Below are 12,026 nucleotides of genomic sequence, written 5' to 3'. Positions count from 1 at the left end.
TTGGGATGTGTTTGTTTGTTTGTTTGTTTGTTTGATTTTAGGAAAAGGTGTGTCACCATTGTCAGTGGTAGGTAGGGGTCAAGGCCCTCATGAAATATTCTAGCAACATCTTGAGAAATTTTGTCAGTTTTGGGGACATAGGACTGCAGAATGGAAGGTCTAAGTAGCATGTCACAGTTGTGGGCGACACTTCTGGGTCAGGGGTCATTTCAAACATTTCAGGGACGTGTTAGGAAATTGTCAGTTTTGGGTGACATTTGGCAGAATGGAAGTCTTTAAGACTGTATTATAGTTTCAGGAGGCTTATCAGCATGGTACTGATGAGGATACATGTCAATGACTAAGTGGTATTTCTCCCTAATGTGGCATTTGAAAGTTGTGGGTGATTGCCCTGGCACTGGCAGGTGGCCTGTTGTGTGAGACAAGTTAGAAATAAAGTATCTGCAGAGAAAAAAGTATGTTTTTAATGAAAGACAAATAACTATGAAGAACATATAATTAGAAGAGAAGAGGAAAAAATATATATCAAAATTAAAGTATTCATATCATTTGTTTTATAAGCTGAGCTATTTTTGGACATTATACATGAGGCTTTTTACAGGTGAAAAATTTTAGTCTGCAAATTGTGTAAATCCTCAGCTTGAGAGGTTGCATTACTGTAGCATTAAAAGCCTTCTGTTGTATTTTTTCCTTCTATTAAGGTGTCCTGCAGATTAAGTAATCTTGAAACACTTGAGCAAGCTGTGTGGTCCTAAAATGAGTACTTGAAATCTGCCCATTATAAAGATTAAATAGTTGGTCAAGGGCATTTGACTTCATTGTTAGTTTTAATGAAAGGTGAATCAGTTTTATCACTTTTGTACAGGGCATTTCAGTTAAGTGCCATTTTAAACAATTTAGATTTGGTTATATGGTTGGTAGCCCCATTCAGTGTGTGTGTGTGTGTGTGTGTGTGTGTGTGTGTGTGTGTGTGTGTGTGTGTGTGTGTGTGACAAAGAAAGAGAGAGTGATAATTGATAGCCATATGGTTTGTCATCAAAAATGGCTTTCATTGCAAACAGTTATATTCGATATCAAACAGTTATATTGGTCCGTCATTAAATGAAAAAGCACAGTGCACAGGCATGTCAGTAACACATGGCGTAGCTCTCAGAATGTGTTTTTATGTGCTGGTGTGTTTCATGGGATGTTCTTAATACCAACAGTGATAGTTTTTTCTTTTTCACCAGTTTGTGTCGTGTATGACTGATCATTGCATAAAAGGACTTGGTAATAGTTCGAATAGTCATAACTATTCTTTAAGGACTCTTTTAAAGTTTAGTAAACATTTTATTTGAAAACAGTTGGGTTTGTTTTTAGAGGCCGTCTAAATTAGAGAAATTGGTATTTTATAAACATGGTGCTTACTGAACTAATGGCCTCTTTGTAATTAGAAAAATGTCTAAAATATTCAGTGAAAGAAGCTTTCTGTTTGTTGACATATCAGCCCTTAGCATAAGAAAATGAAAACAGCTAAAATGACTGGGTTGAAAAGTACAAATGGTAATTTCCAGAGTGTTTTGTAAAGTAGCCACCATGTTTTTCATCCCACACATTTGCTCTCTTTGTTGAACATAGTGGTGGGTCACAGAGTTAATAATCCACTGAAATCTTAATCCCCCCATAGGGTGTTTTTTACCCCCATTCATGGAGTAGTATTACACCTTCAACTAGGGACATTCAACTTCTAAAGTTCAAAGATTGGACAGTAGTTATTGAACTATGCCACAGCCCACCCATGTAGATCCGAAATGAATAATTCAAGTTCCTGTTTTATTGCATGTTAAATTTTATCAGATGCAATGTGTTTCAAATAGAAGCATAATGGATTTTATTTAAGTATTTCAAATTGCTCACCATGAGCAAAATACCAGAAGTTAAAGGTAAAATTTGGGCAGTTGTAATCATGTGAAGGGTACATCTCACAAATTGTCTATGGTGATGTGGTTCTAAGAAGAATTGTAAACTGACTGTAAATGGAGATATAAAATTTATTACCAATTTAAGTTTGATATCCCACAATACAACTCACATAAATATTAATTCTTTACAATTGCATGCAAAATAAACACGAAGGTAAGTGATACTCAAAATTTTTATGATATCTTAATATGTGAACATTTTGAATGTGGCATATGGTTATGCAATCTGCATACTTTCAAAGTTTTTTCATGAGAGTGGTGACTATTTGAAAGGGTCCATATACAGTGTCTGAAATTTCAATTAAAGAACCCACTGGTTTCTGTTAGCATTAGCAAGTATTTTACTGTTTAAGGGCCTGTTCAGAACCAAGTTGATCTGTAGAATAACTAAGCAGCAGAACAAATATGGCCGACCCACATGAAACCATGCTCAGATTTAATTGCTCTGCTCCTGCAGGGAGTGCGTGTGTGGGAGGCAGGGAATCCATTGTCAAGTGCAAGCCATATTTGATCCACCAATCAGTTAGTCTGGGGATAAACTTGCTTCTGCACAGGTCCTGATTTACAAATTTCTTTAACATTTGAAAAACTATCCCTGGTTCTTAGGATCAAGTTTATATGCTATTTCTGGTTCACTTTTATTTTGTTCCAGTCTCTTTCATCTTTGACTCTACTGAGTGGAAATTGTTTGCATAACTGGTCACAGATGTCAAGGATGAGGGTTCTGACTAAAGGAAACAATCACTTTGTTTAATGGGTTCATAATAAAGATATCTATTGTGTCTGGCCATTTGGTGTTTCAAATATTTTGCCGCAGTCTGAAGTACAGAAGTAGTATAAGAGGAAGAGAAGAAGACAGGGTAATGAAATAGACATGAAGAAAAATATTTGCTATGATAATAAATATTCCTAGAATTTGGTTTTCTTTACATTTGGACAAAGTAGACTGGTCCATGGAATTGTCAAAACAGGGTTTGATCAAGATATTTTTTCAACATCTTCTTACAAGAGCTGAAGACGTGCATCAGTGTGATGTGGAAAATTATCTATAAATTAACTTGTTTAACTTGTGTTTAAAATGTTAACTGAAAGCATTCTCGGAATTTACAGTACCAGAACAGTTGTGAAACACAGTGAGGCCATTCCATTTTTACTTCATGAGCTACCAAATATGATTGACAGTGTTAATATAAAAGTTAAATTGGAATTGACATTTGAAAAGAGTTACAAAGTGGAGGTGGGTGTGATGAGGTCCAATACATTTTCAAACAAATTGGAGGGGGCAGAAGGTGGAGTCGGGAGAACTTTTGAACCTTGTGGCAACTAACTTCAAAGAACTTTCATATTCATAATGTGTAGTGTAAATAGAACTTTTGATGGAAAATAAAAAGCTTATTGCACCCCTGCCTCAGTGTCCATAACAATGACTGGGCATGGCTCTCTCTCTCTTAGACCGCATTCACATCGAGTCGAGCCATGGATCTACAAAGTCAGGAACTAAATATGGCGGACGTACATGAAAGAAAAACCACCTAATCTTTTAATAGTCTCTTCGCCTCTCACACGCCTCCCCATGCGTTCTCTGCAGGGGTACAGTCATTTAATCTCGGCTCCGTTGGGACGACACATGGGGAGGCGTGTGAGAGGTGGGGAGACTATTAAAAGATTACGCGGTTTTCCTTTCATGTACGTCCGCCATATTTAGATCCTGACTTTGTAGATCCATGGCTCAACTCGATGTGAACGCGGTCTTAGACTGTAATAGTGTATAAAGTAGATGCAACTTCCCGCCCCCCCCCATCTCTGAAATTCTCTTTTTCATTTACCTCTCTGTTATAAATTGAGTAAACTGAAATTGATTGTGTTAGATGTGGCTCACTACTCTCTTCAAAAGTAATTGTTGTGTTACTATAAATATGGAAAAAAAACACACACAAGTGGAATTATATTATACAAGGCACATATTATCTTATTTCATTACCTGGTAAAGCCTTTTCAAATCCCCATATGATGTATCATTTAAAATTCATATCTCAGATTGTTCTTCTTTGGCTTAATGTGATTAATTTTATACCAAATGACTTTAATATGCAAGAGGATGTATACTGTCTCGCCCCAAAATTAACATTATTAAGTTGAAAAATCATGAACTGAAAAAAACACGCTAATATGTCACATTTTTGACCTGAATGTTTCAGGACATCCTTTTTAAGCTCTATATGTGAGGTCTGATAAAACACATTTTGCTAAATTCCTTTGATTTATTTCAAAAAACCATTTATTCAGGGTATTTCAGGATATTTGGTTGATATATTATGTTTTGATTTTGAATATCAGAAGAACAAGTGCATTGGCTTAATTTATTACAGTTTAACCTGCCATTTCAGGACTGCCCGGAATCCTCGCGGGATTACAGACTAGAGCAGTGTGAGGTTTATGATAATGTTCCCTTTGAGGGGAAATACTATCAATGGGAGCCTTATTATGGTGGTAAGCAAACCCTTCAGATTTTGCTTTAATTGCAAAAAAAGTTAATATTTATATTATAAGAAAATCATTTGCTGGTTGTTGATTTTTTCCCTTTTTGTGTCTCTTTATTTAAAAGAAGAGACATTTTTAATTTGATGCCAGAGAACTGTTTTAGAAACTTTCCAGTCTAATGTGCAATCACAAACAATTTTCTCTTTACAGTTTATTGTGACAGCTATTTTCTTCTCAATCTGCAGTTTGAAATAAACCTTACTTTGGCAGCTTGGGAACAATCTTATTTTATTTTGACAGTTTAGAGTTGAGAGTTTTGTTTTATTGAGACATCTATGAAGTGAGTACTGCACCCGCAGTGGGTTTGGTTTATCTGAAACACACTCAAGTCTCTCTGAGCTGTCAGTTCAAATGTGGATGGAATGTGCATGTTTTGAGAACCGATATTTTGTCCAGTTTTGGGTCTCCTTGGGACAAATTTGGGGTCAATCTTTCTTGCCTGTGTGGTTTTACCTAAACTATTTTGAAAAAATTTTAATTTTTTTTTTTTTTTTTTTTTGCCATTGTACTGGATTTCTATGACTATTGCAAAAATGGTCTTTTGTTGATGAAGTGTACCCTTGTATTTTGTTCCACATGGTTAATATTTTCAGTGGTAATAACATAACTGATGTTATATATTTAATTTGCACCATGTCTTCCCCTATTATAAAATTGTGATGCCATAAACAGTTTTTATTCCTGAAAGGAAATGTTTCAAGTAAGTAACTTCAGAAGAATTAGCCTTTTTGGAATGCAACGTACAAAAGTGTGTAAATCATTCTCAAAAGAGGAAATTCCTGAAGTTCTTAATCAGGAAAAAGATAAAGTTTAAGCATATTTGGTTCACAGGAAATATTTATAATCAGTACTACCTTGATTTATTTTTCCAGTTAGAAGTATTGAATTTTGTAGAACCCCATAAAGATGAACATGTTGTATGTCAAGATTTTATTTGTGTTTATGATTTGTATGATTAAAGAAATGTTTTCTTGCCTTATTTCTTCCATACAGCTCCTAACAAGTGTGAACTTAATTGCATTGCTAAGGGTGCTAATTTTTATGTGCGACACCGTCCTAAAGTAGAAGATGGTACACAGTGCGGAACCAACACAAGGGATGTTTGTGTAGATGGAGTCTGCAAGGTATTGTGTTAGGTGTGACAGTGTGTTGAATGTGGTATTGTGTTTGGGTAACAGTGTTGAATGTGGTATGTGATTTTATGCATAGAATTCATATATATGGTATGTAATAATATGGACAGTACATGTAAAGTAGTCATGATGGTTTTTTTAATTTAAACAATCAAAATTTTTCAAATTTTTAAATAATTTAATTAGATTTTTTTAATTTATGTAAATGCAATAAAAACCAGTAATTATATAGCTTTTATATATGAGAACATTGTTTTCTAATATGATATATGAAATACTGTTATTAGGCAGAAAAAAAGCAGTATTATATATATATATATATCTTTATATGTGTATCTATTCTCAGAGTGTTGGCTGTGATTTGATGCTGGAGTCTGGTATCAGTGAAGACAAATGCAGGGAGTGTGGAGGAGATGGAAACACTTGTAAGACTGTCCAGGGAGTCTACCACACAGAGAACATCAGGATTGGTAGGGCTTTGAAAAGAGAGAGAGAGAATGAAGACATTGATAAAAGTTAACCACTCTCCAAACACACATCACTACTACCACTTTTAGGGTTGGAATTAAAATACAAGCTTGTGATTTTCCTATGTGTATGATTAATAAAAGGTATAAAACCATTAGAGTGTAAAAATATGCTATGGTGGCTGCTTTGAAGTATTGCTATTTAAAAGTGAATGATGCCAATCACATCAAGGTTTTTTAATCATGATACTTTTACTTGTATTCTTAATGAAATGTCTCATATTTTAGGTTATAATGATTTCCTCTACCTACCTGCTGGGTCAACTAATGTGCTGATAGAAGAGACAGAACCTACCGGAAACTACCTCTGTGAGTTTTGTTTAATTAGTTTCTATTAAGTTCTAGTTATGCATTTTTGCCAATGTTTCTCAATGCACTTTGTTTATTGTTTATGTGAGATATGATTAAATTTTCAAATACTTATCTTTATTTATTACAGCATTTTTTATTTGGCAAGTAGAAGAGAAGAAGCAATTTTCCTCAGAATTTAATGAAATTTGTCATTGTTTGTAATCAAATTATTTGTATGTCATCAAAGCATCTTTATGCATGATTCGTAAGATTAACTTTTTCAACTTTTCCAGCCCTGAGAAACAAATCAGGCTCCTATTATTTAAATGCTGGGCACAGGATAGACTTCCCCAAGGACCTCCAGGTTGCTGGCACTGTGTTCAGTTATAAAAGACAACCACACTACTTCCAGGCTCCAGAATCTTTGTCTGCACTGGGACCTACAACTGAACCAGTTTATATTGTGGTAAGTTGGAGCATATATACTCTGTTGATTTTTTTTTTAAATAAAGCTTCATTATTGCAAGTTTTTAAAACTCTTTATAAGTTCAGTTATAACCATCTTTTGCTTGAAAGCCACCACAGAATCTAAAGGGATATTCAAGGATATTAAATTCAAACTTTTATTGGCTAATTATTCACCATTTTTCATAAAAATTCATTTATAAAAAATCATTTACTGCACTTTGATTTAGTTATTGTACCAAGGTTATAAGGCCAGCATCAAATATGAGTACTCAGTTCCAATGGGAGCCAAGAGTACAGGAGTCACCGGGGAATACACCTGGGGAACTGGAGAGTGGGGAGAATGTTCAAAGAAATGTGACACAGGTATGGTCTGTTTGTGGTTTTTTATGTTGATACTGACTACTTTATGTCCAGAATTATGATTTATAAAGTCCTTATTTCCAAACATTATTTATGTCCAAGACATGCTGCAACTGAATACTGTTGAGTTTTGTGTTTTGTAATAATTTGTTTTTTCCTTTTTAATTCAATTTAGTATTGCTTTGCAGGATATCAATTACGGAATGCAACTTGCCATAAGATTACTAGTCGAGAACTGGTCCCACCCTACTTGTGTTCCTTTATAGAGCAGCCAGTGGTGAACAGAACATGTAATACACAACGATGTCCATCAAGGTATAACCATCACAACCAACACAGTATTTAATACCACAACTTACACAATTTCAATGGTCACAACTAACACAATCTTTGATGTCACAACTAACACATTTTAGTCATTTTACTTTCTGCACATTGATATCTACAGAACACCAAGATAATATGTAACATTTATGATGTCCTTCAAGGTAAGATCATCATAACACAAGAAAATCTGTATTATAACTACAAGTGCAGTCTCATCATATTCCATTTTTTGAACTTCAGAAGTCAAATCTGTTGCTATCACAGTACGGTCTTTTCATGTTTCTAATGGATACAGCTGTTCGTTTCACATGTTTTCCATAAGTTCGAGTACCTTCCTTTTTTTACCATTTTCCAATTGTGAGATTTTAGCATAATTTACACTGATCATATTCCTTCAGGTGGCATGTAGGTCAATGGAATCCCTGTACTCAGACATGTGATGGGGGATACCAGTTCCGTAATGTATTTTGTCAGATGGTGGATGAAGATGGGGATAATCTCCCCGTGGTGCTAGATGACAAAAGGTGCTATGAGTCAGTGGGACGAAGACCCTCCTATCAAAGGCAGTGCAATACTGATATCCCTTGTCCAACATGGCAGATTGGCGAGTGGTCTTTGGTGGGTAATTCCTTCATGTGGTTTTTAGGCAAGATTGTGATTTCTATATCATTTTCTACATTGTTAGCCAACAAAAGTTTGATAAACTTTGTTGTTTTTTCTAAAGAAATAGTAAGGATTATATTTTGTTACTAGAAAAAAATAATGTGTTACTGTAACATTTTGGTAGTAAAACCAGATTGTATAAAGTACATAAGAGATGCTCTGCAATACAAAATAATAATGTTAAGTTATTTTAATAAATCTGAAGTAGATTTTCTCAATTCTGCTTCTATATTAGTGTAACACAGTGTGTGGTGAGGGCCAGAAGACAAGACAGGTGGTATGTGTGGCACAGCACGCCATCCCTGGTGCAGTCAGCAGCATGCTTCCCGACAACATGTGCAACGAGTCTGCACGTCCAAACACGACAGAGGCATGTTATCAAGTGCCTTGTGACGGAGTCGAGTGGGCAGTGTCTGAGTGGTCTCAGGTTATTATTATTATTATTATTATTCTAGAAACATCTTAAGGAAATAATCTGTCCTAAAAATATTAGAAAATATCCTGATTGTATTTGGTAATGAACCTTGCCAACAATCATGTATTCCCTTGGAAAGTACAGAGCTTGCAATGTAATACCTGATAACTCATTAAATCATGTTTACCAGGCCTCATATCTCGCATTTAACAACTTTCCCATTTTAGAGAAATTTTAGAACTAAGGTGGTGTTGTGTATGCAAAATCAAGGCAAATTCTACAAAGACAACAAACTCTGATTTTAATTATTAAGTAAATGGAGTGGAGAATTGTGCCTGTAATATTCCAGTGTGAAGGGGACTGTGGTATGGGCATGCAGTCCAGAGAGGTGATGTGTGTAGATAAGACAAGCAAGCACCAGGATGAAGACCTCTGTGATGCTGCAAGGAAGCCAGACAGTTCTCGGCCATGTCAGAACCAGGCCCTGTGTAGTCCTATGTGGCATGTGTCTGACTGGGCAAAGGTAAAGTTTGCCAATATTACGGTAATATGCCAAACAATTCGACCAAGATTAATTAATTAATTTCATGGAAATGTCAGTTTGGTCGAATTGATTAAAATACAGCAAATGGAAACCTTTGATATCATCGGATTGTTAGGGGCATCTGCCAAAACGTCCATCTTTCCGAAAGTATTGCATTTTACCGGAAGTGTTACGCAAGATAAGCCGCAATTTTCGCCTAACACGTGTTTCAGGCATGTTTTATCCTCCTGAAATCTTATTTTGCTGTGTACAATATGTGCTAACATTACTTAACATTAAAAAAAGACGACAATTATAATTTTTAATTATATATTTCCCTCACCTACGATCACTTTCATAATGCGCTTCACAAGTGGGGCGAGTATTTCCCCGGAGACAGGTGTTGTAAACAAAGGCCGGTCACTTATATTTGAAACCGGTAGCTTTAGTGGACTTAAACTAGTTATGTGATCTATGTACGCCCTATTTGAATTTTAATATGACAACTGAAATCAACCGAATTGAAATTTTTTACCAGTCTGAGTTCAGCTGTTTTCAACCCGCAAGGCTTGCTCAGCGTCGAGGCGTAGACGTAGGTACTTCCGAAGAAAATTCAATCACCCGTATCAAAGAATACCAACTGGTACTCAAACGGAAATCAGTGTAACTTCAAATTACTATTAAGTATTTTATTTAAAAAGCATGTCATATAAAAACATATTGAGAAAAGGCAAAATACGGAGCGTACCTGTGCCGATAGACATACAGTATCTTGCTGGCACTCTTCCGATTTTCTTACTTATATACTCTTGCTGTGCACAAACCACGGTGCATATTGAAAACCCCACTGATACAACCCGAACGTAAAAAAAAAACATTTACTTGCCATAATTTTCACAAAACAGGTGCATTTATAATTTGACGTGAGAATTCAGCACATGCAGAAATGAGAGACTGGTTTTATCTGGTCTGCTCCAGCATAGCGCAAACCACATGTTAATGAAGACGGTCCCATTTTGGGGGAGGGGGGTAGTGGATTACACTAAATATTATCAACATTTCATGCATCTGGGGAAATTGAAAGTGGCTCACAGGTAACGTAAATACCCAGTGGAACTCTCTATGAAGCTCCCATGGAATTAAGAAAGACATCATTTTTATTGTTGGCAAATCAGTTATCCATGTAGGTGAACAGCTACACGTGTTCGTCAGATTTTGACAGCGCGTGGTATTTGGCGCCAAGAAGTCTGGGCGGTCGATCCTGCTGATCTTTCGGTCGATTGTAGTAAATGTAAGATCTTGCGGTGTTGACTTAAAGAACGTTTCCCCATCTGCATATATATTTCAATCGAACTTGAAAATAAATTGCTTATTCTTCCCAAACTTTTTATTGCTAGCAAACGCGATATATGGTCTATACGAAGGTGTTTACGACGTATTCTACCCACTGTCGATATTTGGTTTCATCCAGAATAAACCTTTTTTTAACCCCCCCCCCCCCTCCCCAGTTACGGGCGTGATGATTAGATCTTCAATTAATTGTTTCTTCCTCATTAACGAGAACTATTGAAAGGACAACAATTGACAAAGGGCCGAGGCATGCAGCATCTATTTCACTGGCTTGAAAATTTACCGAGTCTTGTCGACGATGTGGTCGAACAATCGGAACAAGAAAAAAATTCTGTCCCATGATTTTGACGTATGGACTAATTGTTTGAGCCCAGAAAAATTAATTTTATAAAATAATTTTTGTGGTCGGATTGACTGGGCCCGTCGAAATGCTTGGCACATTACCGTAAGCTTAAAAATTAATACAGATATATGTGCTTCTGTGTTTTGTTATGATTACATATTAGATAAGATGTTTCAAAACTTCATACAGCGTTATTTGACCATTTCTCAAAATCCGTTTTTCTATCTAAAATTAAAAAATAGTCTAACATGCAAAATGGCAAATTTCCCATTCAACAAAATTTCTCTTTTTTACTTCTTTAACAATTTAATTTTTAGTTATGACTCTGAATATTAGTCTGTTAAGCCAGTTGAGGCTGGCATGTCTTTAGGAGCATTAAACAGAATCTTACAAAAAAAAAAAGAAAGAAAGAAAATAAAAGTAAAAGAAAGAAAAAAAATACTTATTTCTCAAGAAAAAATCACATTTAAATGTAATTGTTCCCATCTTCCAGTGTTCATCCAGCTGTGGTCATGGTGTCCAGACGCGGTCAGTGCGCTGTATCAGGGTAGACCATAGCACTGGAGACAGCCAGGAGGTCTCAGATGATGACTGTGACATTGCCAAGAAGCCTGTTGAACAGCAGAAGTGCTCCAAGGGGCCGTGTGATGCTATGTGGTTCAGTGGGCCATGGGATAAGGTGTGTTGAGGGAATATGGTTGACACCCAAAAAATTTTTTTGGTCATATGCCTTGAAGATCTCAACTGTATATAAGACTTTGAATTTAATAAAATAATTATAAATTAGATATTTGGTGAAAGGTGTTAAAACTTGTGGAATACTCTCCAGTAAATATTCTGACGAACTTTTTGCTGTTTGAACTTTTTTTTTCTTTATAATACAATAACCAGCATTATGCTGGTATGTGTGTGACATGCATGTGCTTTTTTTATGTAAATCCCTCCCCTGTCTGTGTGTTTCTAGTGTTCCATGCCCTGTGCTGGAGGCGTCAAAGGCAGGACAGTGATATGCTACTCCCCCAAGTTGAGCAAACAGGTGGATGCTTCCTCTTGTAGCGGGCAACCTGAACCATTTGCAAAGGAGGTCTGCAATATTTTACCTTGCTCTGTGGGTAAGTGAGACC

At 35.9% G+C, this 12,026-nt stretch overlaps 1 protein-coding gene across 4 annotated transcripts in view; it reads left to right on the top strand.

Moving 5' to 3' along the window:
* The window catches only part of LOC106165154 (papilin), a 52,896-nt gene that overhangs the window by 18,585 nt on the left and 22,285 nt on the right, over positions 1 to 12,026 (top strand). For all 4 annotated transcript variants that reach the window (XM_013543288.2, XM_013543280.2, XM_013543258.2 and 1 more), the window contains exons 5-16: positions 4,349 to 4,451; positions 5,496 to 5,626; positions 5,982 to 6,105; positions 6,391 to 6,471; positions 6,747 to 6,919; positions 7,149 to 7,284; positions 7,470 to 7,596; positions 8,007 to 8,226; positions 8,507 to 8,698; positions 9,036 to 9,209; positions 11,396 to 11,581; positions 11,867 to 12,014. In XM_013543288.2, the coding sequence (XP_013398742.2) occupies positions 4,349 to 4,451; positions 5,496 to 5,626; positions 5,982 to 6,105; positions 6,391 to 6,471; positions 6,747 to 6,919; positions 7,149 to 7,284; positions 7,470 to 7,596; positions 8,007 to 8,226; positions 8,507 to 8,698; positions 9,036 to 9,209; positions 11,396 to 11,581; positions 11,867 to 12,014 (1,795 nt within the window). The remainder of the gene's footprint in view (positions 1 to 4,348; positions 4,452 to 5,495; positions 5,627 to 5,981; positions 6,106 to 6,390; positions 6,472 to 6,746; positions 6,920 to 7,148; positions 7,285 to 7,469; positions 7,597 to 8,006; positions 8,227 to 8,506; positions 8,699 to 9,035; positions 9,210 to 11,395; positions 11,582 to 11,866; positions 12,015 to 12,026) is intronic.

This window comes from Lingula anatina, chromosome 2 (assembly GCF_051362555.1).
Source record: "Lingula anatina isolate TDL-2025a chromosome 2, LinAna3.0, whole genome shotgun sequence".
Classification (NCBI taxonomy): domain Eukaryota; kingdom Metazoa; phylum Brachiopoda; class Lingulata; order Lingulida; family Lingulidae; genus Lingula; species Lingula anatina.
This window is presented reverse-complemented; position numbering and strand designations above follow the sequence as displayed.